This window comes from Pongo pygmaeus, chromosome 8, assembly GCF_028885625.2.
Source record: "Pongo pygmaeus isolate AG05252 chromosome 8, NHGRI_mPonPyg2-v2.0_pri, whole genome shotgun sequence".
Taxonomy (NCBI): domain Eukaryota; kingdom Metazoa; phylum Chordata; class Mammalia; order Primates; family Hominidae; genus Pongo; species Pongo pygmaeus.
Window position 1 is genome coordinate 107637267 of NC_072381.2, and position 26819 is coordinate 107664085.

The following is a 26819-nucleotide window of genomic DNA, read 5'->3' on the forward strand; positions in this document are numbered from 1 at the left end:
GGCTGAGACGGATGGATCACCTGAGGTCAGGAGTTCAAGACCAGTCTGGCCAACATGGCAAAATCCTGTCTATACTAAAAATACATTAGCCAGGCGAGGTGGTGCGTGCCTGTAATCCCAACTACTCGGGAGGCTGTGGCATGAGAATCACTTGAACCCGGGAGGTAGAGGTTGCAGTGAGCTGAGATCATGCCACTGCACTCCAGCCTGGGCGACAGAGCTAGACTCTGTCTCAAAAAAAGACTTAGTATATATCAGCCGGGAACGGTGGCTTATGCCTGTAATGCCAGCACTTTGGGAGGCTGAGGCGGGCGGATCACAAGGTCAAGAGATCGAGACCATCCTGGCCAACATGGTGAAACCTCGTCTCTACTAAAAATACAAAAAAATTAACTGGGCGTGGTGGCGCGTTCCTGTAGTCCCAGCTACTCAGGAGGCTGAGGCAGGAGAATCACTTGAACCCCGGAGGCGAGGTTGCAGTGAGCCAAGATTGAGCCACTGCACTCTAGCCTGGGTAACAGAGCAAGACTCCGTTAAAAAAAAAAAGACTTAGTATATATTTATAATAATTAACACAGTGTCATGTTGTCAGACTTAGACACATAGATCAATGAAACAGAACAGAGAACCCAGAAGAGACTCACAAAAATATGGCCAATTTAATTTTTATTTTTTGGAACAGGGTCTTACTCTGTCACCCCAGGCTGGAGTGCAGTGGTGTGATCACAGCTCACTGCAGCCTCAGCCTCCCAGGCTCAAGCAATCTTCTCACCTCAGCCTCCTGAGTCGCTGGGACTACAGGCACATGCCATCATGCCTGGTTAATTTTTTTTTTTTTTTTTTTTTTTTGAGACAGGATCTCACTCTGTCACCCAAGCTGGAGTGCAGTGGCACGATCTCAGCTCACTGCAACCTCTGCCTCCTGGGTTCAAGATATTCTTTCACCTCAGCCTCCCCAGTAGCTGGGACTACAGGTGCGTGCCACCATGCCCCACTAATTTTTGCATTTTTTGGTAGAGATGGGGTTTCACCATGTTTGCCAGGCTGGTCTTGAACTCCTGACCTCAGGTGATCCACCCACCTCAGCCTCCCAAAGTGCTGGGATTATAGGCATGAGGCATGAGCCACTGCTCCTGGTCCATGCCCTTTTTTTTTCTGAGACAGAGTCTCGCTGTGTTGCCCAGGCTGGAGTGCATTGGCGCGATCTCCGCTCACTGCAAGCTCCGCCTCCCGGGTTCATGCCATTCTCCTGCCTCAGCCTCCTGAGTAGCTGGGACTACAGGCTCCCGCCACCATGCCCAGCTAATTTTTTGTATTTTTAGTAGAGACGGGGTTTCACCGTGTTAGCCAGGATGGTCTCGATCTCCTGACCTTGTGATCCACCTGCCTCGGCCTCCCAAAGTGCTGGGATTACAAGCGTGAGCCACCACGCCTGGCCCTTTTTTTAATTATTTTCTGTAGAGATGGTCTCACTATGTTGCCTAGGCTGGTCTCGAACTCCTAGACTCAAGGGATCCACCCACCTCAGCCTTCCAAAGTGCTGGGACCAGTGCCCAACCTGGTCAATTTATTTTTGACAAAGGTGCAAAGACAACTTAATGAGATATGTTGGAAACAGTAGGAAATTCCTAGGCAAAAGAAAAATGAGCCTCAATCTAAACCTCACACCTTATGCAAAAATTAACTCAGAATAGATCATAGGTGAAAAACATAAATCTGTAAACATTTTAGGAGAAAATGGGAGGGTGGAAATCTTTGTGACTTGGAATTAGGCAGAGTCAGTTTAGACATTAAACCAAAACACAATCCATAAAATATTAATAAATTGTACTTCATCAAGAGTAAAAGCGTCTGTTCTATGAAAGATGTTAAGGGAATGAAAAGATAAGCTTAAGACTGGGAGAAAATACTTAAAATAACTGTATCACTACTGAAGGACTTGAATTCAGAATAAAGAAGTCTCCAAACTCAATAGTAAGAAAACAATTTAGTTTAATAATGGATAAAAGACTTGAGCAGACATGTCACCCAAAAGGATATACAGACGGCAAATAAGCACATGAAAAGATGTTCAACATAATTAGTCATTAGAGAAATGCAAATTTAAACCACATGGAGCTGCTATTACATACATACTTGAATCGCTTAAGTAAAAACACTGAAATACAAAGTATTGAAGAGGATGTGGAGAAACTAGAATTCTTATTGCTAGTGGGAATACAAAGTGATAAAATGACATTGGAAAAGAGTTTGACAGTAAAGCTAAACACACCTTTACCCTTTGACCCAGGAATCCTACCCCTGGGTACTTACCCTAAAGAAGTGGAAACCTGTGTTCACACAAACACTGGTACACAAATGTTTATAGCAGTTCCATTCATAATTGCCCCAAACTGGAGATCCCACGTGTCCTTCAACCAGTGAATCGATAAAGAAACTGTGATACATACAGGCAATGAATACTACTCAGCAGTAAAAAGAAACAAGCTATTGATATATGCAATAGCTTGGAAAAATTTCAGTCATCATGTTGAATGAAGGAAGCCAATCTGAAAATTGGCTGTAAAATTACATGCTGTATAAATCATTCATTTAAAGAAAAGAATTAATTTTACCAAATTAGCAAAAAGAGGCTGAATGCAGATCACCCTAGAAGTGTGGACCCCAGATGTAAAACTGCCCTACTCTTTTACCGTGAAGGAAGACATGAAGCAAGTATATAGTTGTAGCAACTAAATGAAATCACAGAAAATCTGTACCTGTCCTGATTCTCAAAGATTTTTTTCCTCTAGACTTTTATATGTCAAATATACCACATGACCACTTTTAAGATAACAGACCAAATTGTACATAATTCATGTTCCTAAAGCAGCAAGACTAGATGACTTTACATTTTTTTATGTGCTTTTTTTTTTTTTTTTTTGAGTCGGAGTCTTGCTCTATCACCCGGGCTGGAGTGCTGGAGTGCAGTGGCGTGATCTCAGCTCACTGAAAGCTCTGCCTCCTGGGTTCACACCATTCTCCTGCCTCAGCCTCCCGAGTAGCTGGGACTACAGGTGCCAACCACCACGCCCAGCTAATTTTTTTGTATTTTTAGTAGAGACAGGGTTTCACCGTGTTAGCCAGGATGGTCTCGATCTCCTGACCTCGTGATGCGCCCGCCTCGGCCTCCCAAAGTGCTCGGATTACAGGCGTGAGCCACCGCACCCGGCCCTTTTATGTGCTTTTTAAAAGTACATTATGTATTTCAGTTTTTCCAAATACTTTAAATTCCTTATATCTCAACCCTATCACCATCACCACTACACACACACACACACACACACACACACACACACACACACACACACACACACACACACACACACACACACACACACACACACACACACACACACACACACACACACACGTTCTTCTCTAGGTTTTTTCTGTAAATTTTACATCTCTAGGTGGGGGTAGTAGGGGAAGAGAAGCAGGTTTTTTTACAGCTGATGTGATCACTGTACAGACAAGCTTTGAAAATGCTACCCAATCTGCCAATTAATTAAAGCATTAATCTGAGGAGCAGCCGGGCCCAGGGAATGTTTACCCAGGGAGGAGTGGGGGTGGTAGGAATTGAGTAGGCAGCTCCCTATATTTGCATGAAAATGAAGGTGCTTAGGAAACCCTGCTTCCTTTTGTCTCTAAAGGTGGGGCAGCCTAAATCACATCCCTAAACATTTTTGGTCTCTTTAGGAAGCCTTTTAGGGAACTGGTCTCTGAAAGATGAAAGCACAGCACAATCTAGAAAAACAAATTTAAATTCTGGGCAGAGTAGGGTAGGGAGCAAGTACAGTGTGGTATTCTTTGACCTAGAATGGAATCTTCTAAATTCAGGAGTAAAATTTCATCTATTCAGGTAGAATAGATGAAGGGGTTTTACAAGTTTTGGAACCATATAGGCTGGGTTCAAATCCCAGCTCTGCATATTAGTTGTGTGATTTGGGACTAATCATGTATCTTATCTGAGCCTTTTCTCATCTGTAAAATAAAGATTATCAATTGCCCCTTCATCTCAGAGCAGTTAGTTCTCTGCTAACTCTAGGCAGGAAACAGGCCGGACAGTGGTTATGAACTTCCAAGATTACAGACTGCCTCCATGACTAAGAGACTGCTCAGCCTTTTGTTCTTGTTAAACTTATTTTTCAGCAAGGACTATAAACCTCAAAGTTTCCTCTCATCCTCCTGGAATATGCTGCACTTTTTCTCTAAGAGAAGTGACCCTGACCATAACAGCAAAGGACCTAAAGACAGGAGCCCACCTTGGGACCTAAGGGTCACATTGGCTCTCCCAAGATGGCGTTACCTATTTATATCACAGGGGAGGGTGGTGAAATGGGCATGGAAAATTGACTCAATATTTGATGATATTGAAAAATTATTGTTAATTTTTAAAAATTGTGATAAAATACATATAATGCAAAATTTACCATTTTAACTGTTTGTTAACTCTTTAAGCATAGTATTGTGGGCCAGGCATGGTGGCTCACACCTGTAATCCTAGCTCTTTGGGAGGCCAAGGCGGGCACAATTGCTTGAGCCTCAGGAGTTCGAGACCAACCTGGGCAACATGGCGTAACCCCATCTCTACTAAAAATACAAAATTAGCCGGGCATGGTGACAGACGCCTGTAGTCCCAGCTACTGAGGAGGCTGAGGGGCTTGAGCCCTGGAGGTGGAGGTTTGCAGTGAGCTGAGATCATGCCACTGCACTCCAGAGCAGGACTCTGTCTGACAAAAAAAATATATATATATTGTGTTTTTGTTCTTTTTTTAAGATTCCTAATCTTTTAGATCTACATACTGAAAATTTTACAGATGAAATTATACAGTGTCTGGGATTTGATTCAAGGTAATCCAGAGGGAAGAAGATTGACCCAGCAACAAAGACCTCTAGCCTCATGGCACAAACAAGAACCTTTTTCCAGGGTTTAGTTTTCTCTTAGATGGTACCTCTTCATTTCTGTGTATTTTCTTGCAGAACTTTCAGAAATTGAGCCCAATGTATTCCTTCGTCCTTTTCTGGAAGTGATTCGCTCTGAAGATACCACTGGCCCTATCACTGGACTGGCACTCACCTCTGTCAACAAGTTCCTGTCGTATGCACTCATAGGTAAGAGCTCAGGCTTTGTTGCATGACCACAGCACTTCATTTCCCACCTTTCCTGGGGTGCCCAGGCCTTAGGCAATGAGCTGGTGATAGTGGGAAATTTTTTCCAGTCATCTCTTTTCTTGTAGAAGAGAAATAGGATTGTTGTTGGTTATTCATCATGCTAGCTGACTCACGTTGTACAGGGTGGGAAGGGCAAGAGAAGAAGTTTCCTTGGTACTCTGGCTTCTCTATGCTTTGGAAAGAGTTAAGGGTATGGTACCTTACTCTTGGAAGTTTGGTTAGGTTTGTTTGCTTGTTTGTTTGTTTTAGAGATGGAGTCTCGCTCTGTCGCCCAGGCTGGAGTGCAGTGGTGTGATCTCGGCTCACTGCAAGCTCCACCTCCCAGGTTCATGCCATTCTCCTGCCTCAGCCTCCTGAGGAGCTGGGACTACAGGCGCCCACCACCATGCCCGGCTAATTTTTTGTATTTTTAGTAGAGATGGGGTTTCACCGTGTTAGCCAGGATGGTTTTGATCTCCTGACCTCATGATCTGCCCGCCTCGGCCTCCCAAAGTGCTGGGATTACAGGCGTGAGCCACCGTGCCCGGCCTGGTTAGGTTTATTTTTAAAGTTATTTGTTCAGACATAATGCATGCACATTATAAGAAGACAAACAATAGAGATGTTCAAAAGAAAACTTAATTGTTCTTCCAGTACTTTCTCAATGTTCCTCCTCCTTCTTTAGGCAAATAGTGTTAACAGCCTAGTTTGAATCCTTATGTTTTCCTATGTCTTTATAAATGAAGTACCATCCCTTTTTAAAATGAAATAAGGCCGGGTGCGGTGGCTCACGCCTGTAAGCCTAGCACTTTGGGAGGCCAAGGCTGGTGGATCACGAGGTCAGGAGTTTGAGACCAGCCTGGCCAACATGGTGAAACCCCATCTCTACTAGAAATACAAATATTAGCCGGGCACGGTGGCGGGCTTCTGTAACCCCAGCTACTGGGGAGGCTGAGGCAGGTGAATCGCTTGAACCTGGGAGGCGGAGTTTGCAGTAAGCAGACTGTACTCTAACCTGAGCAACAGAGCAAGACTCCGTCTCAAAAAAAAAAAAAAAAGAATAGAATAAAATGAAATAAAGATAGGATTATGTGCTACATATTTTCTTTTTTCATTTAATAGTATTAACTTGGCCAGGCACAGTGGCTCATGCGTGTAATCCCAGCACTTTTTGAGGCCAAGGCAGACGGATCATGAGGTCAGGAGTTTGAGACAGCCTAACATGGTGAAACCCCATCTCTACTAAAAATACAAAAATTAGCCAGGTGTGGTGGTACATGCCTATAATCCCACCTACTCAGGAGGCTGAGGCAGGAGAATCACTTGAACCCGGGAGGCGGAGGTTACAGTGAGCCGAGATCACACCATTGCCCTCCAGCCTGGGCGACAGAGCGAGACTCCGTCTCCAAAAAAAAAAGCAGATAGTGTTAACTTAAATGTACATGATACAACTATTCATCTGATTTATTCTTTTATATTGTAGAAAATATATATAAAACTTGCCATTTCCATCAGTTTCAGTTTACAATTCATTGGCATTAATTACATTCACAATGTTGTGCAGCCATCACCACCATCTATTTCCCAAACATTTTTATTACCCCAAATAGAAACTTAACATAATGGGGAGTTAACATTAACCAATAACTCCCCATTTCTCTCTCCCCTCAGCCCCTTGTATGATTTTTTTTAGTAGCTCTATAATTTCCAAAGTGTAATGTAGATATAACACAATTCATGTGCTCATTCTTAATATTTAAGATTGTTTCTATTGAAGTCGTAAATAATGCTAATATAAGCATCCTTGATCACATGTCCTTATTAATAATTTTTTTGTTTTTATTTTTAGTAGAGATGGGGTTTCACCATATTGTGCCACCACGCCCTGCTAATTTTTGTATTTTTAGTAGAGACGGGGTTTCACCATAATGGCCAGGCTGGTCTCGAACTCCTGACCTCGTGATCCACCCACCTCGGCCTCCCAAAGTGCTGGGATTATAGGCATGAGCCACCATGCCTGGCCCCTTATTACTAATTTTACTCTTGTATGAAAGATTTCTGAACTTGGGATTTCTGGATTAAAGACCATGTGCATATTGCATTTTTATAGCTATTACCAGGTTGCTTCCCCAAAAGGTTACATCATTTATACTTCCCCCAGCAGTGATTGAGAATTTCTACTTCCCTACCCTGTCATCAGCACTGAATATTATCAGTTTTATTTGTGCCAACTTGGTAAGTAAAAAATGATATTTTGTTTTTATTTTTTGAGACAGGGTCTTGCTCTGTCACCCAGACTGGAGTGCAGTGGCACAATCATGGCTCACTGCAGCCTTAACCTTCAGGCTCAGGTGATCCTCCCACCTCCGCCTCCCAAGTAGCTGGGACTATAGGCACACGCCACCACACCCAGCTAGTTTTTGTACTTTTAGTAGAAGTGGAGTTTCTCCATGTTGCCCAGGCTGGTCTTGAACTCCTGAGCTCAAGAAATCCACCACCTTGGCCTCCCAAAGTGCTAGGATTACGGACGTGAGCCATTGCACTTTTGTTGCTTTTATTTCCTGGAGGCTGAACACTTGAATTTCCTGTCCTTCACTTCTTTTTTTAATTGAGTTGGGTTTGTTTTTCATGTCAATTTGTAGGAGTTCTTTGTATGGTAGGAATATTAACCCATTGCCTATCATAGCATTACAAATATTTGCTCCTAATCTAGGCCAAATATTTCCCTTAATCTGTAGTTTATCTCTAAATTTGTTCATGGTGTCTTTCTTTGGATTTCTTTTTTAGTTGGTCTTGACACTCAATTTGGGAATTCATTTTCCCCGATTGGCAGCCCATGTACAAGGATGAAGAACATAGAAAACAGGCAGCTGTCTTTGTTTCTTAAGCAGGGAGACAAGAAAAGATAAGGCTCAGGCTTTAGCTAGCCAGAAAAGAAAATAGTCTTCAGTTCAGGGCAAGAAAACCCTTTATTCTAGAAATGTTGGATTTGCTTAGCTGATGCATTCAGGATCCTGAGCAGGAATCCTGGGTACCAGCTAGCTTCTGAACAGGTGCATCAGCCTCTCCGATACCCTAGTCCCAGCTTCATACTTTGCCTAAACAAAATCAGGCCCAGCCACTTCCAGCCTTGCCCTGAGCACCACCTGCAGGTCATCTTTCTTCACAGCCTCCAGTGGCTGCCGCTGCTATGCCTTTTCCCTCTGCTGTCTTGTTGGTGTTACTCTTTCCCCTTCCTGGACTTGGCAGACAGGCTGGTCATTGGAGACCTCAGGCCAGCTGGTCATTGGAGTTTCCTGTGGTGGGAAAGGAGAATGCTGGAGGTGGTGATTTCAGTGGGCATGAGAAAAGGAGCAGGAAGGAGTGTATGAAAGCCAAAAAAGCAAAGGAGATGGGATTGGCACATTTCCCTGAAGTTGGCTCCAGAGTAGCCAGAAGAGGAGGACATTTTAAAGAAGGGTTTAGGCTGCTTTTCTAGAAGAAAACTCCTGTCTCTTGCTCCTATGATCCAAGGTTTCAGGGATTATTTTAGATCCTCCAAGGACTGGCCTTTTGTTTGGCCCCATACAGCTGCCAGACCAGAATTTTTGTGCCACAGATTTCATGGGTTGCTAGCAAGCCTTGCCTATGGTGCTTGTCAAAGACCTGTCACTCTAGTCTCCCTTTTTATTTTTATTTTTTATTGGTTTTTATTGAGACAGAGTTCGCTCTGTTGCCCAGGTTGGAGTGCAGTGGTGTGATCTTGGCTCACTGCAACCTCCATTTCCTGAGTTCCAGCAATTCTCATGCCTCAGCCTCCCAAGTAGCTGGGAGTACAGGCATGCACCACCATGCCTGGCTAATTTTTGTATTTTTAGTAGAGATGAGGTCTCGCCGTGTTGGCCAGGCTGGTCTCGAACTCCTGAGCTCAGGCAATCTGCCCACCTCGGCCTTCCAAGTGCTGGGATTACAGGTGTGAGCCACCGTGCCCAGCCCTTAACTGCCTTTTTAGAAAATTAACTTTGCTACTTCATTCAACCTCAGGGGACAAGAACTACAAAGAGATCAGTAGAGCTTAAACCCCCTTAATGGAGTCTCTCTGAATCTATTCTGGTTGGGGGATAGAAGGAGTGCCTGATTCAAAATAATAATTTAAAAGACACCATAACAAGAGAGATTACTGAAAGAGAAGAAGAAATGGACCCCCAGGAGCCTTGTGAGATGGGAACAAGGCTACTATTCATGTATCTCTGAAATGCTACACAACACTGAGAAGGACCTGGGTTTCCTATGTGGGCCCTGGTGGCCTGGGTAGGGACTGTCAGGCAGGGCTATGAGATAGAGGCCCTGAGAGTATGGGATTTTTTTGTGCTGATCGGGAGAAACGTGGAGAGGTGGTGTGATAGGAGGAGCTGGGTCACCCCATTTTACTATATGTCATGAAACTGGCTTCCTTCTGCATGACCTCTAAAGTAACTACTCCCAGTGCTGAGTAGAAGGACACTGTAAATAGGACAAAGAAAGTCTTGATGTGGTGTCGGAGGCTAATGAGGACAGAAGAAAAAGAGGAAACATTCACAATTAGTAAAAGACTTCTGGCTTATCATTGCAAGAGAAATGTTTGGGGGCCAGGCACAGTGGCTCACACCTGTAATCCCAGCACTTTGAGGGGCCCAGGCAGACAGATCACTTGAGCCCAGGAGTTCAAGACCAGCCTGGACAATATGGGGAAACCCCATCTCTATAAAAAATACAAAAATTCTCCTGGCATGTTAGCACACATCTGTAGTCCTAGTTACTAAGGAGGCTGAGGTAGGAGAATCACTTGAGCCCCAGAGGTCGAGGCAGCAGTGAGCCATGATTGCACCACTGCACCCCAGCCTGGGCGATAGACCAAGACCCTATTTAAAAACAAAAAAAGAAAAAAAAGTTTAGGTTCTCAGCCATCCCCTGAGCTTTAGGCTCAGGAACTCCCTGATTTCAGGTACCAAGAAAGAGAAAATGGGCTGGGCACAGTGGCCCAAGCCTGTAATCCCAGTACTTTGGGAGGCCAAGGTGGGTGGATCACCTGAGGTCAGGAGTTTGTGACCAGCCTGGCCAACATGGTGAAACCCCATCTCTACTAAAAATACAAAAATTGCTGGGTGTGGTGGTGGGCACCTGTAATCCCAGCTACTCAGGAGGCTGAGGCAGGAGAATTGCTTCAACCCAGGAGGCAGAGGTTGCAGTGATCCGAGATCACGCCACTGGACTCCATCCAGCCTGGATGACAGAGTGAGACTCTGTCTCAATTAAAAAAAAAAAAGAGAGAGAGAGAAAAAAAATAACAACAATCTTATAATTCCTGTGACTAAAATTAGGAGGAGTTCCTGCATTACACCATGCCACCTCTGGAGCAACTTTCTCTGTCACTCACAAAGCTTTTTCATATGCCTGCCCTTTCCCCCTACTTAGGCTTCCCTTTTAGAACTAAACAGCTCTGGAAAGGATCCTTCAGAGCAGACCTAGGGCAGGAGCTAGGCAAGACCCTTGATGGTGACAACTTATTTGGCTATTTCTCGTGGCTGTTTGATACATGAATGGGAGCTGAGTTCCCTGCTTAGTAGCATTTTTGTTCATTTCCAGCGTGGTGCCGGTTGTCTGACCTCTAGCTTCTCCCCTCTTATTCTGTACAGCTGAAATTCTCCCTGCCGCCTACCCCCCAGCTAGTCAGCCTCCAGTCCTGTTTAGTTTATCTTTTTTCTCTCCTAATGCCTATTAAGCTGGAAACAGGATTCTTGCTCATCGTCATATTATTTTAAATAAGAATGAAACTAAAGAAGAGGTCTTTGGGCCAAGCATGGTAGCTCACACCTGTAATCCCAGCACTTTGGGAGGCCAAGGCTGGCGGATCTCCTGAGGTCGGGAGTTCGAGACCAGCCTGACCAACATGGAGAAACCCCCGTCTCTACTAAAAATACAAAATTAGCCAGGTGTGGCGGCGCATGCCTGTAATCCCAGCTACTCGGGAAGCCTGAGGCAGGAGAATCGCTTGAACCCAGGAGACGGAGGTTGCAGTGAGCCAAGATCGCACCATAGCACTCCAGCCTGCCAACAAGAGCGAAACTCCATCTCAAAAAAAAAAAAAAAAAAGTCTTTGATCTGCTGTAATGTGGCACTCAGATATGAGTATTGGCAGCAGTGAGTGTTCGTTTCCTCCTCCTGCTCCCCTAATTCAGTTGCGCCTGAACACAAAACTCCAAAAGCAACCAGAGAGAGAAGCTGTGTTGAAAGATGAAAGGAGAAAAGGCCACAGCTTTGGCCCTACCTGGTTCTTGTTCTGAGGCAAAAACTCTTGTTTCCAGGCCCCTCCCCTATGAAATTAGTAGATTTATACTAGTGATTCCCAGAGTATGGTCCCCTGCTCGGCGGTGTTTAACTTCAACTGGGGTCTTGTTAGAAACAAATTCTCAGGCCCCACTCTGGGCATACAAAATCAAAACTTTTTGGTATGGGTCCAGCAATTGAGAACCACAGTTTTACTGAGTGGATTTTGTGTTGAGGAGCTTGTTAAAACCAGTTATGGGGCCAGGTGCAGTGGCTCACATCTGTAATCCCAGCACTTTGGGAGGCCGAGGCAGGTGGATCACCTGAGGTCAGGAGTTCAAGACCAGCCTGGCCAACATGGCGAAACCCCATCTCTGCTAAAAGTACCAAAAAAATTAGCTGGGCATGGTGGCGGGCGCCTGTAATGCCAGCTACTCAGGAGGCTAAGGCAGGAAAATCGCTTGAACCCAAGAGGCGGAGGTTGCAGTAAGCTGAGATCACGTCATTGCCCTCCAGCCTGGGCGACAAAGTGAGACTCTGTCTCAAAAAAAAAAAAAAAAAATCAGTTGTGGGCAAAAATTCTCATGTAGCTCAGGGAGCCACGGGTTAGGGAACTGAAGAGGAAAAACTGTCTCTCAAAGCTAGACAGGCTGCCTTACCTTTTATCTCTCTCCTCTCCACATCACTTAATCTTTCCTTTTTCGCTGGAGCAGATCCCACCCATGACGGCACAGCAGAGGGCATGGAGAACATGGCAGATGCTGTCACCCATGCTCGTTTTGTGGGCACGGATCCTGCCAGTGATGAAGTTGTCCTGATGAAAATCCTTCAGGTAAGCGAGAGGGAAATAGCAATTAGGCTAATGGCCAGGGGCTGGTGCCGCAGACTACTTACTCTGCCCACAGCATGAAGCTGTGTTTTGACTCCACTGGGGCTTAGGGGAGCTACTTTGTTTCCAAACAAGCAGCTGGGGTACCCAAAGTAAAAGCTTTTTCTAAGGAAAATCAGTAAAAGCTTTATATGAAGTGATGTTAAATACCAGAAGCCTTAAATACACTTGTACCTCTGGCAGACTGTATTTGTGCTATCCATCTCTTGGGCTCATGGGCTAGGGCTAGAGTGAGTTCTGAAATATGTCAGGGTCATAAAAAGTGAAGAAACAATTCCCAGGACAAGCTTCTTGGAGACCTCTCTACCAAGCTGAGGTGAGGTCAGCATTCTTGCTAACCCCTCTCTCTTACCCTCGAGTACCTCTCAGTACCTTGTTTATCACAGTAATTCCTTTTTCTTCCTGATAGGTTCTACGGACTCTGCTGCTAACCCCAGTGGGTGCCCACCTAACCAATGAATCTGTGTGTGAGATTATGCAGTCTTGCTTCCGGATCTGCTTTGAAATGAGGCTCAGTGGTAGGTGCTTGGATATTAGCCCCTTCACCATTCCTGGGGCCAGTGTCTGAGTATGAATACAGGAGGCTGTCTTCCCAGAGAGATGGAAAATTCAGGACTTCTCCATCATCTATCTCATGCAATCATAGGGGTCTAGAAGAAATCTCTGTACTTGGCTATTGTGAAGCTAGAATAGAGACCTCAGCCTGTTATGCCAGGGCAGGAGTTGGGATGGATCCCAGATTGACTTAGCCCAGGCACCAAATCACCCTCTCTTGGGGTTTCTGGGATTGACACCAACCTGCAACCCCCTAGAACACGTCTATCCCTCCCCTTTTTTCCGTGACTCAGTAGTGCCACCTAGTGGGCCAGTGAAGTTATGGCTGCCAGGCTGAGCTGGAGCTGGTTTTAATAAGTTTGGCATAATCCTTGGTAAACAAGGTTTGGAGGGGAGTCTGCTCTGAGAACCCTCTTGATAATAGCACAGCAAGTAATGACACCTGTGTTATTTGTTTTTGCCTGTGCAGAGTTATTGAGAAAATCCGCAGAGCACACTCTCGTAGACATGGTGCAGCTGCTCTTCACAAGGTAAACCTGCTGCTGTTTGCTTCAGCCCGGCTGCCCAGGCCTCTTGAGTCTGCCTGCTTCCACACAGCCACGTCAGGGACCTGGCCAACCCCATAGCCACATCAGAGGCCACTGGGATTATGGATGGGGGGTAGTTCTCTGGGCCCAGGGTTACTGAGCAAGGGAGAAGGAGGAGGGAGCTGATTTGGCCTCACGGGGAGGCAGAGGGTTATTTAATATAGGCCAGCAGACCTCATTCTACTTCCCAAATTTGTGTCTGTTTCCGTGCAGGTAGCATCTGGGAAAGGGAACCCAGAGAGGAAGCCAAACTCAAGGGATCCTGATTTCTGTGGGAGAGGGCCAAAATCAGGGTGACTAGCAATTGTGAATTGCCTGGGACTGTCTTGATTTCAGCACTAAAAGTTCTACATCCTGGCAAACCCCCCTCAGTCCCAGGCAAACCAAGATGGTTGGTTACCCTTAGGTAAGGCCCTTAGCCTAGGGCCTAGGAGGCCTTTTCATACTAGGCCTGTTTCCTGCACCTCCTTTCAACAGACTCACAAAAGAGCTGAGGCAATGGCTTTAAACCTTCCTCTGGGATTTCTTTTTGTTCTCAGATCTATAGATAATGATCCTTATTATCTACAGACTAGACTGCCCTTGGATCCTGCTGCAAAGAATTTTTTGCTCCTCAGGCTCAAATTTACTGGTTTCAAAACTTCAACCTGTCTGTTAATTCTTCTCTTTTGCCCACTCTCCTAGGATTTTGATAGACTGCCCTCCCCCCATCTCTTGGCAGCAGTATTTGCCAAGTAAATATAAGCAGGAAGGAATCAGTCTCAGGATAAAAAGAGCCTCCACACTCCAAGGGCACTTACCTTGCTCTCACAACTACCTCCTTTTGTCCATGTCACACATCCGCTGATTCCTGTGGCTCTTTGATGAAGCTCTGAAAAGGATGAAATTAGTCTGCTTCTCTTTTGTAGCCTTTTCTAAGACACAGGGCATGCTCTGGCTCAGAGCACCTTTGGTTTGTGGCTGGCATGGAGGGGGACATTTGTCATTATCCCTAATGACAGTTGATGGATTTTCTATCTTATAGGTTACCTCAGTTTAAAGAAGAACCCAAGAACTATGTGGGGACCAACATGAAGAAGGTGTGATCTGAGAGCTGATCTGCTGTCCCTCATCCAAACCTTAATCTCCCAAATTCAGTGCCTTGGGGTAACCTTGCTTAGCAAAGATATGCTTTTGCCTAGACAGGTCTGCTTGGAATCCTAGAAGTAGCTCTCACTCCTTTAGTGAGAAATGTATTATCTCCCAGATATGTCCCTTCCTCAGCTTTTCTGCTCTGGCCTATCTTTGAACCACCAGGTAAGCTGGTGAGCCAGTTCTTCATGGAAACTGCATGGTACCCATCAGTCTTGGCTAAAAATGTCTGTTGACAAAGATGAAAGTCCTGTGCCATCCCCTCAAGACTTAGCCTTATCCGCAGGTAGAAGGCCTAGAGAGGCTATGTCCCAAATCCTACCTCAATGCTGAATTAGACTGGGCTCTTGCTTGTGCTAGTCTGTATTGAAGAGATTAGTCAAGTTAAGAACCAAAGGGTTCTTAAACTGCTAGGAGAAGAATAGTGGTCAAAAGAATGGCTTCTTTCTATCTTGAACTGAAGCCCTGGACTTCACGGGCCTCTGATGAGGATTCCGCTTGCGGCCCTAAGAGGGTCTACCTATGGAGATGACCCTTAGCTGTGTGATGCATGCACCTGACCTTCTCCTCTCCTCTGCCATCCATCCCCATTCCTGCCCTGTGCCCTGTTGGTGTGTGTCTGAGTTTATTTCACTCTGTTTAAATCGTGCGTTTGCCTGTCTTTCGCAGATACCTCCATGTCTCCTCAACAAACTGGAGCTAAGTAGTGGGGAGCAGACCAAAGCCCTGAACCAGTTAGAGAGGGTACTACTCTTTAAGAACCTCAAGGTCTCTCTCCCTCTCTTTCCCTTCCCGTTTTTATTTCTTTAAATGTTTATTTTTTATATATAACACCTGGGTCCCATTTCCATTGTGTAGAGCACAACTTACCCCTCCCTAGTAACACAGCACGGCTTTGGAAGGGTTGCACGTGATTGTAGCTTTGCAGTGTTGGGAATTCTCCTGGGGCATCTGGTTGCCTGGAGACAGGAGAAGGAAGACTTGAACATCACATAGTTAGCCTAGAAAGCCTGGGGTCTGCTGTTACCTTGTGGGGAGGCTTAAGATCTACCATTTCTAGGGAAACTGTGAGGGACCTTCAAGCAAGACCCTTCCCCCTTCTACCTTATCCTTGTCTCAGAGCTGGCATAGAGAGCTTAAGCACAGTCCTCAGCTCTATCTGGATTACCTGGACTGGGTTTGGAGGGAAAAGGTAGTCCATCTAGTTGGGATCTTTTTTTTTTTTTTTTTCTTGGTTATCATTAAAGAGGTCATTCCAAGGATTAGAACTCTAGATTGATGGAAAGAAGCCAGGTGCCAGGATAGCCCAGGACACTGGGAATACTTTGGGATCTGCGAAGATGCCCTCTGTCCTTTAAAAGTCAAGGTATAGGGGAGCTTAGGGGAGGGACCCAAGCTAAAGATTACCCTAATCTGCATATACCTACCTTAGGAAGAAAGGAGAGAGAAGGAGGTATGGTCTGTCTGGGTTGTCCATCACAAGAGTGTGCATGCTGAAGGTGTGGTTGTGGACATACAGGTCATTGAAAATAAAAAACTCTGTGTATGTACACCTAGCTAGATAGTCCATTGGCCCGTGTTCTCTTTGAATGCATTGTGTCATTTTATTTGTGTGCTTGCACAGTCTCAAGCTGCAGCTCTCATTAGTGGCTATCCATCATGTTGCCACGATTATTAACCTGGGGCCTGCTCCTTTTTTGTAAAGCTTACACTGTCCTTTGGAATACAGAGTCATACAGATAAGGTGGTGTAGAATTCCATGAATACCTACTGCCCACCCCACACCTTCAGACCTTAGGAGAGGGAGAATAGCTATACCTTTTAAGGGCTGAGGCATTTGTGAGAACTGGCAGCCTCTTGGCCCCTACTCCAGCCAGGAGGCTGAGAACACTCATTGAAATGATCAGGCTGGAGCAAGCTTTGCAGAAGATAGAGAAGGAAACGTGAAAAACTTATCCTCGTATGGGAAGGAATCTCAATGACTGGCTTCTCGGTGGAAGTAAGACTGCCTGGAGTCCCTGAAATGGGGGAGCCTCCTGGAGAGAAAGGCTACCTCATAAAAGTAGATCCAGTTCTTAGTACTTTTGGGAGCTCAGTGATAACTGCCAATAGAGCCAGGAGGTCTCTCATTGATCTCTTGGCCTCTTGCCCTTTTGCATGTTTGGCAGACTCTTCTCCCATAACATTTTTTACTATGAACTTGATCCAGTTGAGCTCCAGTGGTTCCTGGGGAGAGAATCCTTTTGCTTCCTCCTTAGCTATAGTGCTTAGTACGCCTGAAGCTCAATTCCAAGCATATGACTGCAGGCATTTTGGAGATGGATCGTCTAGAAGTATAAATCCAATATGTGGCTGTTGCTATGTTACTAAGAGCTGGGGGAAGGAAGGGCTCAGCTGTTCAGCCTCATCTTTATTGGAAGGAGCTGTGGGCAGGAATGGAAAATTGTGTGGTTTCTAAGCAAGGAATCAAAGATTACCCAGGTTCTGAGAGCTTGGGGAAGCTTGAGGAAGGGAGTCTATCCCTAACTATAAAAAGGAATTGAACAGGTCATGGACAATAGGATATATTCGGCCTTTAGGAAGAGGCAGAGAGAAAAAGTGCTTCTACTCTCTTTAGAGTCATAATGGTTTCTGGAAGAGCGTTGCCGTTGCCGTTGCCATTGCCCGATCCAGGAATGGTCCAATCCAAGAATGGTCTATCAGTCTAGGAATAGTTTAGAATGACTTTGTAGAGGGACTGAGTTCAAACCCAACTGAGAAAACATCAGGGCTTAAAAAACAAATTGGGCCGGGTGCAGTGGCTCACACCTGTAATCCCAGCACTTTGGGAGGCCGAGGCGGGCGGATCACGAGGTCAGGAGATCAAGACCATCCTGGCTAGCACGGTGAAACCCCGTCTCTACTAAAAATACAAAAAAAAGTTAGCCAGGCTTGGTGGCGGGCGCCTGTAGTCCCAGCTACTCAGGAGACTGAGGCAGGAGAATGGCGTGAACCCGGGAGGCGGAGCTTGCAGTGAGCCGCGATCACGCCACTGCACTCCAGCCTGGGTGGCACAGCGAGACTCTGTCTCAAAAAAAAAAAAAAAAAAGGCCTAAACAAAGTAACTTTGAACTTAGAATGGAGGAAATACATAAAAATGGATCCTAAGGAATAGTTAACAGGTGATAGAGATTATCCCTTGCCACTAAAAGGAAACTATAGGAAGAACAGAAATACAGCAAGAGGGGAGTGGAACAGAGCAAGGAGTCAAGGAATCAGTGGCCTTACCATCTGACAACATAAAACTGCATCTGGAAAGACCAATAGTGAGAGGGACAGAGGGACAGGTGGTCTCATTGATGTAACAAATTGGGAGCAGCAGAGAGCACAGCAGCAGCATGACATGACCTTCTATCCTGAACTCCACAAAGAAACTGGGAGGCCACTCCTTAACTCCAAGGAATGAGCTTTTGACCAATCTGATACAGAAATTCCAGAGAGTAAGAGATATGTTAGCTGGGTGCGGTGGCTCGCACCTGTAATCCCAGCACTTTGGGAGGCCGGGGCAGGCAGGTCACCTAAGGTCAGGAGTTAGAGACTAGCCTGGCCAACATAGTGAAACCCGTCTCTACTAAAAATACAAAAATTATCCAGGCGTGGTGGTCCACACCTGTAATCCCATTTACTCAGGAGGCTGAGGCAGGCAGGAGAATCACTTGAACCCAGGAGGCAGAGGTTGCAGTGAGCTGTTTATGGCTTAGGCCCAGCTCACTACCAATAAGAAAACCAGGACAGGAAGGAATAGGCTCTTATAGTTGGATAAAACTATGAGTAGGAGGCTGCTCTACAAGCTAGTTGAGGAGGAAAGCCGGGAGACCATGCACCTGTAGATCTGAGTGTCAGGACAAAGGAAACCCTGCCCTTACACTTTCTGCAAGAGGGTCATGCATCATCCATAGGACTCGGGATTTCCTGCTTAATGTAACACTCAGGACCCAGAGAAGCGGAGTGATAAGTGTGAGGGCTGGCCCTACCAATGACCAGCCCAGAAAAAGAATGTCACCTTCTACATGGAGGCTGCCATGCCAACCTATGAAGTGGTAAATGTAGAAGCCAAGTTAGAAGAGTAGGAATGTGAACTGATGGTCTAGAGTCTTACTTCAGCGAAGATATGGAGTATAGCTTGTTTTCTAGAGATCAGTAGGACTAAATGAAGGGAGATTAATAGGGATAGAGTCTTAGTTTGAACACCATTGCTAATAGGGTATGATATTTCCAGCTGAAAATGAGAGCCGGAGGCATGAGTGATTCATCCAAATGGAAGAAACAGAAGAAATCCCCTCGGCCCCCACGCCATATGACCAAAGTTACACCAGGTTCAGAGCTGCCCGCTCCCAATGGAACCACCTTATCATCTAACCTCACTGGTGAGTGCCCTGGACTACTTCCTCTGATTAGACAAAAGAAGAGCTCCTTTCTGTCTTAGGGATTTTGAAATTGAAGACCAACCGAGGGGCTTTGGTTTTGGTGCTGAGAACAAGAAGGGAAACTCCAGGTCAAATCAGACTGTGACCATTCAGCAACTCTACAGTGACTTAAGGTTGTTCTCTGACAACTTTAGAGACCAATATATGCAAAGATAAGCATGTAATCTGGGAAACAGAGACCCTAGTACCATGGAGGGTTTGTTTTGCCCACAGCCTCTTTCTTCTCCTTCAAGCATCACGTACTTTTCTTGGCAGGCGGCATGCCCTTCATTGATGTGCCCACTCCCATCTCCTCTGCAAGTTCAGAAGCTGCCTCAGCAGTGGTCAGTCCCTCTACAGACAGTGGCCTGGAATTCTCCTCCCAAACCACTTCCAAGGAAGACCTTACTGATCTAGAGCAACCTGGCTCTCCAGGGTACAGCACAGCTACAGAGCCTGGGAACAGTGAGCTAGGTGTTCCCGAGCAGCCTGACCTCCAGGTATGGCTTTGATTTTTAAATGTTCCTCTTCAGTATTCCACTGTGGGAATTGGCTTGATCCTTTGGATCCTTTATGCAGGACTTGGCTCAAAAAAAGCTTGGGGTAACTTCAAAAGAAGCTCTGATCTTTCCTGCTTCTCAGAATTGGTTGTACTGCCTAGAAAACCCACAGCATGACTCACTGTGAGAGGTAGTTCATGAGACTTATCAAGTTATGCATACAGGTAGTACTTGACAAAAGGGAAGGAGCTGGCCATTGCTTTTTCTGGAAGGTAATGATCGAAATCTTAAGCCTGTGAGAGGCTCTGTGTCTCTAAGGTTCTAGTCACCGTAGGTCAGTGAAGCCTCAGGAGATGTTTTTCTGAGTCCTTCGTCATACTCCTGCCTGAGGCATCTTGCGGTGATTCATAAACCACTGAGCTGGCCCTACATCTGTAGCCCATTAGAGACAGCTTGGAAGACAGGTACTTCAGGGGAGTAAGTTCCAAGTTGCTCTTGCCTCATCCCTCTTCCCATATCTCCCTGCTACTGGTCATAGCAGGAAGGGACCCATGTGGAAAAGTCCCAGTCAGCATCTGTGGAGTCCATCCCTGAAGTGTTAGAGGAGTGCACGTCCCCTGCCGATCACTCTGACTCTGCCTCTGTCCATGACATGGATTACGTCAATCCCCGGGGCGTGCGCTTTACACAGTCCTCCCAGAAAGAAGGTGGGTACTCTGGTAGGCTCTGCCAATTCACCTCCCCCATCCTACCTACTAAGCTGCCTGAGCCTAGACTGTCTTAGACCAAGATATTGGACTACTGCCTGTTGCTCCAAGTTCTAGGCTATTTTCTAGTCAGGAAATGGAGTCAAGCCATAGACTGTTGGCATGGAGGGAGCCCTTCCCTAACTTATACTACAGGGAGGAAGTTTGATGGGCGATAGGAAGCAAGAAGGAAGGATAAAAAGCTTAGGACTTTTAACAGAAAGGTAGGATCATCAGTTCTGATTTCCTCCAGAAGTAGACTAGTCCCCTCACGTCCCCAGGAAAAAAAAAAAAAAATCCTTTTCCTTTTTTTTTTTTTTTTTTCCTGTCACCCAGGCTGGATTGCTGCAGTGGCACAATCACAGCTCACTATAGCCTCGACTTCCTGGGTTCAAGCAATCCTCCCACCTCAGCCTCCCAAGTATTTGAGACTATAGTCATGTACCACTGCACTTGGCTACTTTTAAAAAATCTTTTGTAGAGATGGGGTGTCTCTGTGTTGCCTGGGCTGGTCTCAAACTCCTGGCCTCAAACAGTCCTCCCACCTTAGCCTCCCAAAGCGCTAGGATTACAGGCATGAGCCATCACGCCCAGCCCTTTTCCTCAAAGAGAATCACTTACCTAAAATTGCCTTGTGTAATGCAGAGCAGGCTAGGCAAAGCCAGCAGACTAGTTGTTTTATAGCAGTCTCACTCTCCTCCTGGCCTTCCCCAGGCACAGCTTTGGTCCCCTATGGTCTTCCCTGCATCCGCGAGCTCTTCCGCTTCCTCATCTCCCTCACCAGTCCACACGACCGCCATAACTCAGAGGTTATGATTCACATGGGACTGCATTTGCTGACAGTGGCCCTTGAGTCAGCCCCTGTAGCCCAGTGCCAGACCCTCTTGGGCCTCATCAAGGATGAGATGTGCCGTCACTTATTCCAGGTAAGACAAGATTGCTAGAGGGTCTCAGAGCCTCTTTCAAGGGCCAGGGGAACACAGGGAGGTCTGGCTGATTATGCAAAGAGTATAGGACCTAGGAAAGCATCTCCCTCCCAGTTGGCCAGTAGTTTTAGTAAGAGGGTTCCAGTAGTTCCCCAGGGACTCTGGCAGCCAGAGAAAAATATAGGAATGGCTAGATGTAGAGTTCCCTGGAAGCAATGGACCTCAGTGACACCTTCACTCAGTTTGCCTCTTCTGCCTTTCTTGGTTGAGCCATAGTCAGCTTCAGAAACCTCACAGCCGGGCTGGGTGCAGTGGCTCACGCCTGTAATCCCAGCACTTTGGGAGGCCAAGGTGGGCAGATCACGAGGTCAGGAGATTGAGACCAGCCTGACCAATGTGGTGAAACCCAGTCTCTACTAAAAATACCAGATTAGCTGGGCGTGGTGACGTGCACCTGTAATCCCAGCTACTTGGGAGGCTGAGGAAGGAGAATATCTTGAACCCAGGAGGCAGAGGTTTCAGTGAGCTGAGATTGCGCCACTGCACCCCAGCGTGGGCAACAGAGTGAAACTACGCCTCAAAAAAAAAAAACAACTCATGGCCTACCCTACTTTCATCTCCAGCTACTCAGCATAGAGCGACTGAACCTTTATGCTGCTTCCCTGCGAGTATGCTTCCTACTGTTTGAGAGCATGCGAGAGCACCTCAAGTTCCAAATGGAGGTGAGTTTCTTGACGTGGAAAGAAAAAGGGAAAAAAAAATAGGGAGATATATGGCATCTTCAGTGGGGCCAGCTCTATCATGCTACAGGGGTAGGATTTAGGGACTTCCTATAGGAGAGTGCTTTTAGCCTCCAGAGGTCGGTTTAATCAACTGGCCTCTTTTGTGGAAAAGTTAAAAGGAGACCAAAGGAAACTGGCTGACCCCAAATATGAGAACTGCCAGGTAACCTCACCGTGAATAGGAACAGCTCTTCTGCCCAGCAGTTACTCTGTAACACAGGCAGCTAAGTCAAGCCAGCATTGTCACTAAATTGCTAAAAGGAACTCTAAATAGGACCAGGTCATGTTCACATAGCACAAAAGGGCAAGAGGCAACTTGTCTGGGACCAGGTATGTGGTAGAGAGCCAGGCCTTATCCCCCAACATGGAGGCCAAAGAAGAGATATATTTAGGGGATGGAATACCTTTGGGTGTCTCTTAATACATGCCTCTTGGCTGGGCTTCTGCATCCTGTTTAACGTTTTTCCTGTCTAATTTTTTCTCTTCCTATCTTGAATCCTTTCCCCACCCAAATGGCAATTACTGGGTTATTGCCAGATGTACATCAAAAAGCTTATGGAGATCATCACTGTGGAGAACCCCAAGATGCCTTACGAGATGAAGGAGATGGCACTGGAGGCCATTGTGCAGCTCTGGCGCATCCCCAGCTTTGTCACAGAGCTCTACATCAACTATGATTGTGACTACTACTGTTCCAACCTCTTTGAGGACCTCACAAAGCTGCTGTCCAAGGTGCTGAGCACTATAACTGGCCTCTAGGAAAAAAGGCATTATAAAGGAAATCTCCCTGGTGGTAGTGAGGATGCTACATACAGAGAGGGGAACGCTTGAGAGCTGGGAAACAGAAGAAAGCCGTTTTCTTTTTTTTTTTTTTTTTTTTTTTTTTTGAGATGGAGTCTCACTCTGTTGCCCAGGCTGGAGTGCAGTGGCGCGATCTCGGCTCACTGCAAGCTCCACCTCCCGGGTTCACGCCATTCTCCTGCCTCAGTCTCCTGAGTAGCTGGGACTACAGGCGCCCGCCACCACGCCCAGCTAATTTTTTTGTATTTTTAGTAGAGACGGGGTTTCACCATGTTAGCCAGGATGGTCTCGATCTCCTGACCTCGTGATCCACCCGCCTCGGCCTCCCAAAGTGCTGGGATTACAGGCGTGAGCCACCGCGCCCAGCCAGAAAGGCGCTTTCTAAGGGCAATGTACAATTTAGAAGAGGTTTTGGAAATTTTAGAAAATGATCAAAGTGTAAAGTGTTCTCCTAACTACAAGTCCAATTGATCTGTTTACTTTCCAGAATGCCTTCCCTGTGTCTGGTCAACTCTATACAACACACCTGCTATCTCTTGATGCCCTATTGACAGTGATTGACAGCACTGAGGCCCACTGCCAGGCTAAAGTCCTCAACAGCCTCACCCAACAAGAGAAGAAGGAGACAGCCAGACCAAGCTGTGAGATAGTAGATGGCACCCAAGAAGCTAGCAATAGTGAGAGGCATTTCTTTCTTTGATGAACCCAGGGTTCTATGCTTATCCCTTCTCTACTCTCTGAGTTGTTTTTCCTATCCCCATATCACTTCCCCTGGGATGCTCCCAATTCTGTTTCTGGGCTTTGGCGGTTTAAATCACAGGCCAGTCAGGCAGATTAGTAGAACTCATAGCCTTCTCCCTTTTTCCTCCTCCCCACTTTGGTTTTTTACAGAACTATTATTTCTTTATGGCAAGAGAAGAGAACAGAGATGAAAGAATATAGGATTTCTGTCTCTGAAAGCTCCAGGTCCCACCGTCCCTCATCCCCAATATCTGCCTCCACTCTAATTAGTCCTCTCTAGCTCCCCCTTGAAATTTGAGGTTGCAGAAGATCAGGGAAAGTGACTGGGTAATCTGTTCATTAAATTAGAGAATCTAATGCTTGGCTGGGACAGGGACTACTTATTTTGGCTTGGGTTTGTCCTGCTCAGAGCTGGCACCCTGTGCAGGAACCATGCAGGTCTTCTGGGCTTGGGATTTGATCTATCCTTCAGCTCTGCTTGGCTTCATACCCTATAAGTCTTCGCATATCTTCTTCTCTCTTACCAGCTGAGAGAACTGCCAGCGATGGGAAAGCTGTAGGCATGGCCTCAGACATCCCAGGCCTGCATCTGCCAGGTGGAGGGCGGCTGCCACCAGAACATGGGAAACCAGGATGCAGTGATCTGGAGGAAGCTGTTGACTGTGGGGGTGGGTACTGGGTGTCCATGACCCTAAGCTCCTCACCTGGAGGGCCTGGTGAAGAGCAGAGGGAGGGAGCAGACACCTAGGATAGTAACTAAGCAAGCTTTGGTAGCCCGCCTTGCCTTCAGACTCAGGGAGAGGGAAGCAAACATATGGACCCTCAGTTAATAGGACTTCCAGGGAAGTGGAAGACTGGTGAGGACAAGATTTCTGAGGCTCCTCCTTGAAACTGGGGAGTATATTGGTGACCTTCCAAAAGTCCTTATCTGGGTTAAAAAAGGGTCTTACAGATATTTCCCCTCTCTTCTTCCTACTCCTAGCTGACAAAAAGTTTGCCCGGAAGCCACCTCGATTTTCCTGTCTCCTGCCAGATCCACGGGAACTAATTGAAATTAAAAACAAAAAGAAGGTACATACATATATTCCCCAACCTCTGTCCACCTCTGTCTGGGTGTCCATTGTTGTAGGGTTTCCATCTCAGAAGATGAAGGAGAGTTTAGCACCTCATTGTACAGCTTCCTGAGGCCAGTCTTTGGGCTTGTTGGGACTTCAGCAACTCCCATTTGAAGCCCTTCCCTTATTCCTAAGCTATGTAGTTGAGCATACCCTATGTATGCCCCTGGGCAAATGCTATACCAATTGAGAGCCAAGTGTCACTAATGGCAGTGACAGGAGCCTTGGGAGTTGGTGTCCTGTGGGTCATTGAAGGTTACTGGTCATCTCCAGCTCTTGCAAGATGATTGGCAATAAAGGGGAATTGATATTTATTTTGGTGCTTTAGTAAGGTTCAAATAACTGTACTTTGGATTTCTTTTTTTTTTTTTTTTTTTCAGATGGAGTCTCTCTCTGTTGCCTAGGCTAGAGTGCAGTGGCACGATCTCAGCTCACTGCAATCTCCACCTACCGGGTTCAAGCAGTTCTTCTGCCTCAGGCTCCCAAGTAGCTGGGACTACAGGCGCGTGCCACCATGCCCGGATAATTTTTTGTATTTTTAGTAGGGACGGGGTTTCACCATGTTAGCCAGGATGGTCTCGATCTCCTGACCTCGTGATCTGCCCACCTTGGCCTCCCAAAGTGCTGGGATTACAGGCGTGAGCCACCATGCCTGGCCTGTACTTTGGGTTTCTTAACACAAAGAAAACCTAACCCTTTCTGGCCAGGCGCAGTGACTTGCGCCCGTAATCTCAGCACTTTGGGAGATCGAGGCGGGCAGATCACCTGAGGTCAGGAGTTTGAGACCAGCCTGGCTAACACGGTGAAACCCCATCTCTACTAAAAATACAAAAATTAGCTGGGCATGGTGGTGCATGCCTGTAATCCCAGCTACTCGGGAGACTGAGGCAGGAGAATCAGTTGAACCTGGGAGGCGGAGGTTGCAGTGAGCTGAGATCATGCCACTGCACTTCAGCCTGGGCAACAGAGTGAAACTCCATCTCGGAAAAAGAAAAAAAAAACCTAACCTTTTCTTTTTCTTATTGCCAGCTTAAATGACTTTGGTTCATGTATGCCCTTGAGTGCATGGCCGTGACTGGACATACAGAAATATGAGTTGCCTCCACAGTTAGTCTACTTTGTCTTTCAAACCCAGGGCATTAAGCTAGGCAACCAAAGAAGCTAAGCCAGGCTAAAAACAAGAGGCTGGCTGTCAACAAATGTCAGGGATGGATATAAAACTGGAGAGAAGAATTATCTAGTTTCTTTCTTCTACTTTTCCCCCGGTCCTAAGTTAGAGAAGAGGAACTGTTTTAGGTATCTTGAGCACTCAGGAAAGGAATAAAAAAGAGCTTGTAAGCCAATTCAATTAGACATGAAGATGGGGTAAGCTAAGGCCATTATGATCTAGCCTTAGTTCTGTAGTCACTAAGAAACATACCCTAGGAGCTTTTTAGCTGACCAACTGTGGGTGGGCTATGGTGGACTCCAGGCTGGCCTTGTCTAATTTAGAGGCAAAGTAGCTTCTATACCTCTAGTTTTTCTCATGCAGCTGCTAATCACTGGCACAGAGCAGTTCAATCAGAAACCAAAGAAGGGGATTCAGTTTCTGCAAGAGAAAGGCCTCCTCACCATCCCAATGGACAACACAGAGGTTGCTCAGTGGCTCCGAGAGAACCCTCGGCTGGACAAGAAGATGATTGGAGAGTTTGTGAGTGACCGCAAAAACATTGACCTGTTGGAGAGCTTTGTGAGGTGAGGAAGCTGTAAGAAATGTAGGATATAGCCAGGTACGGTGGCTCATGCCTGTAATCCTGACATTTTGGGAGGCTGAGGCAGGCAGATTACTCGAGCTCAGGAGTTCAAGACCAGCCTGGGCAACATGGTGAAACCCTGTCTCTACAAAAAATACAAAAATTAGCTGGGCATGGTGGCATGTGCCTGTAGTCCCAGCTGTTCAGGAGGCTGAGGCAGGAAGATCACTTGAGTCTGGGAGTTCGAGGCTGCAGTGAGCTGTGATCATGCCACTGCACTCCAGTCCGGGTGAGAGTGAGACCTTGGCTCAAAAAAAAAAAAAAAGAAAGGTGGGACATGGTTAGTGATCAGTTTAAAGGGACAGAACATCCCTACCTCAAAGCAGTCTC

At 46.3% G+C, this 26819-nt stretch overlaps 1 protein-coding gene across 21 annotated transcripts in view; it reads left to right on the forward strand.

The window, feature by feature from the left end:
- The window catches only part of GBF1 (golgi brefeldin A resistant guanine nucleotide exchange factor 1), a 135161-nt gene that overhangs the window by 92082 nt on the left and 16260 nt on the right, over positions 1-26819 (forward strand). For 4 of the 21 annotated variants that reach the window (XM_054436766.2, XM_063670199.1, XM_054436769.2 and 1 more), the window contains 16 exons: positions 5023-5154; positions 12192-12310; positions 12777-12885; positions 13392-13452; positions 14534-14588; positions 15310-15408; positions 18899-19046; positions 19362-19585; positions 20124-20292; positions 21046-21257; positions 21881-21979; positions 22577-22771; positions 23328-23517; positions 24109-24249; positions 24564-24652; positions 26228-26430. In XM_054436766.2, the coding sequence (XP_054292741.1) occupies positions 5023-5154; positions 12192-12310; positions 12777-12885; positions 13392-13452; positions 14534-14588; positions 15310-15408; positions 18899-19046; positions 19362-19585; positions 20124-20292; positions 21046-21257; positions 21881-21979; positions 22577-22771; positions 23328-23517; positions 24109-24249; positions 24564-24652; positions 26228-26430 (2245 nt within the window). The remainder of the gene's footprint in view (positions 1-5022; positions 5155-12191; positions 12311-12776; positions 12886-13391; positions 13453-14533; positions 14589-15309; positions 15409-18898; positions 19047-19361; positions 19586-20123; positions 20293-21045; positions 21258-21880; positions 21980-22576; positions 22772-23327; positions 23518-24108; positions 24250-24563; positions 24653-26227; positions 26431-26819) is intronic. The other 17 variants (XM_054436767.2, XM_054436770.2, XM_054436772.2 and 14 more) reach the window with 10 other exon arrangements.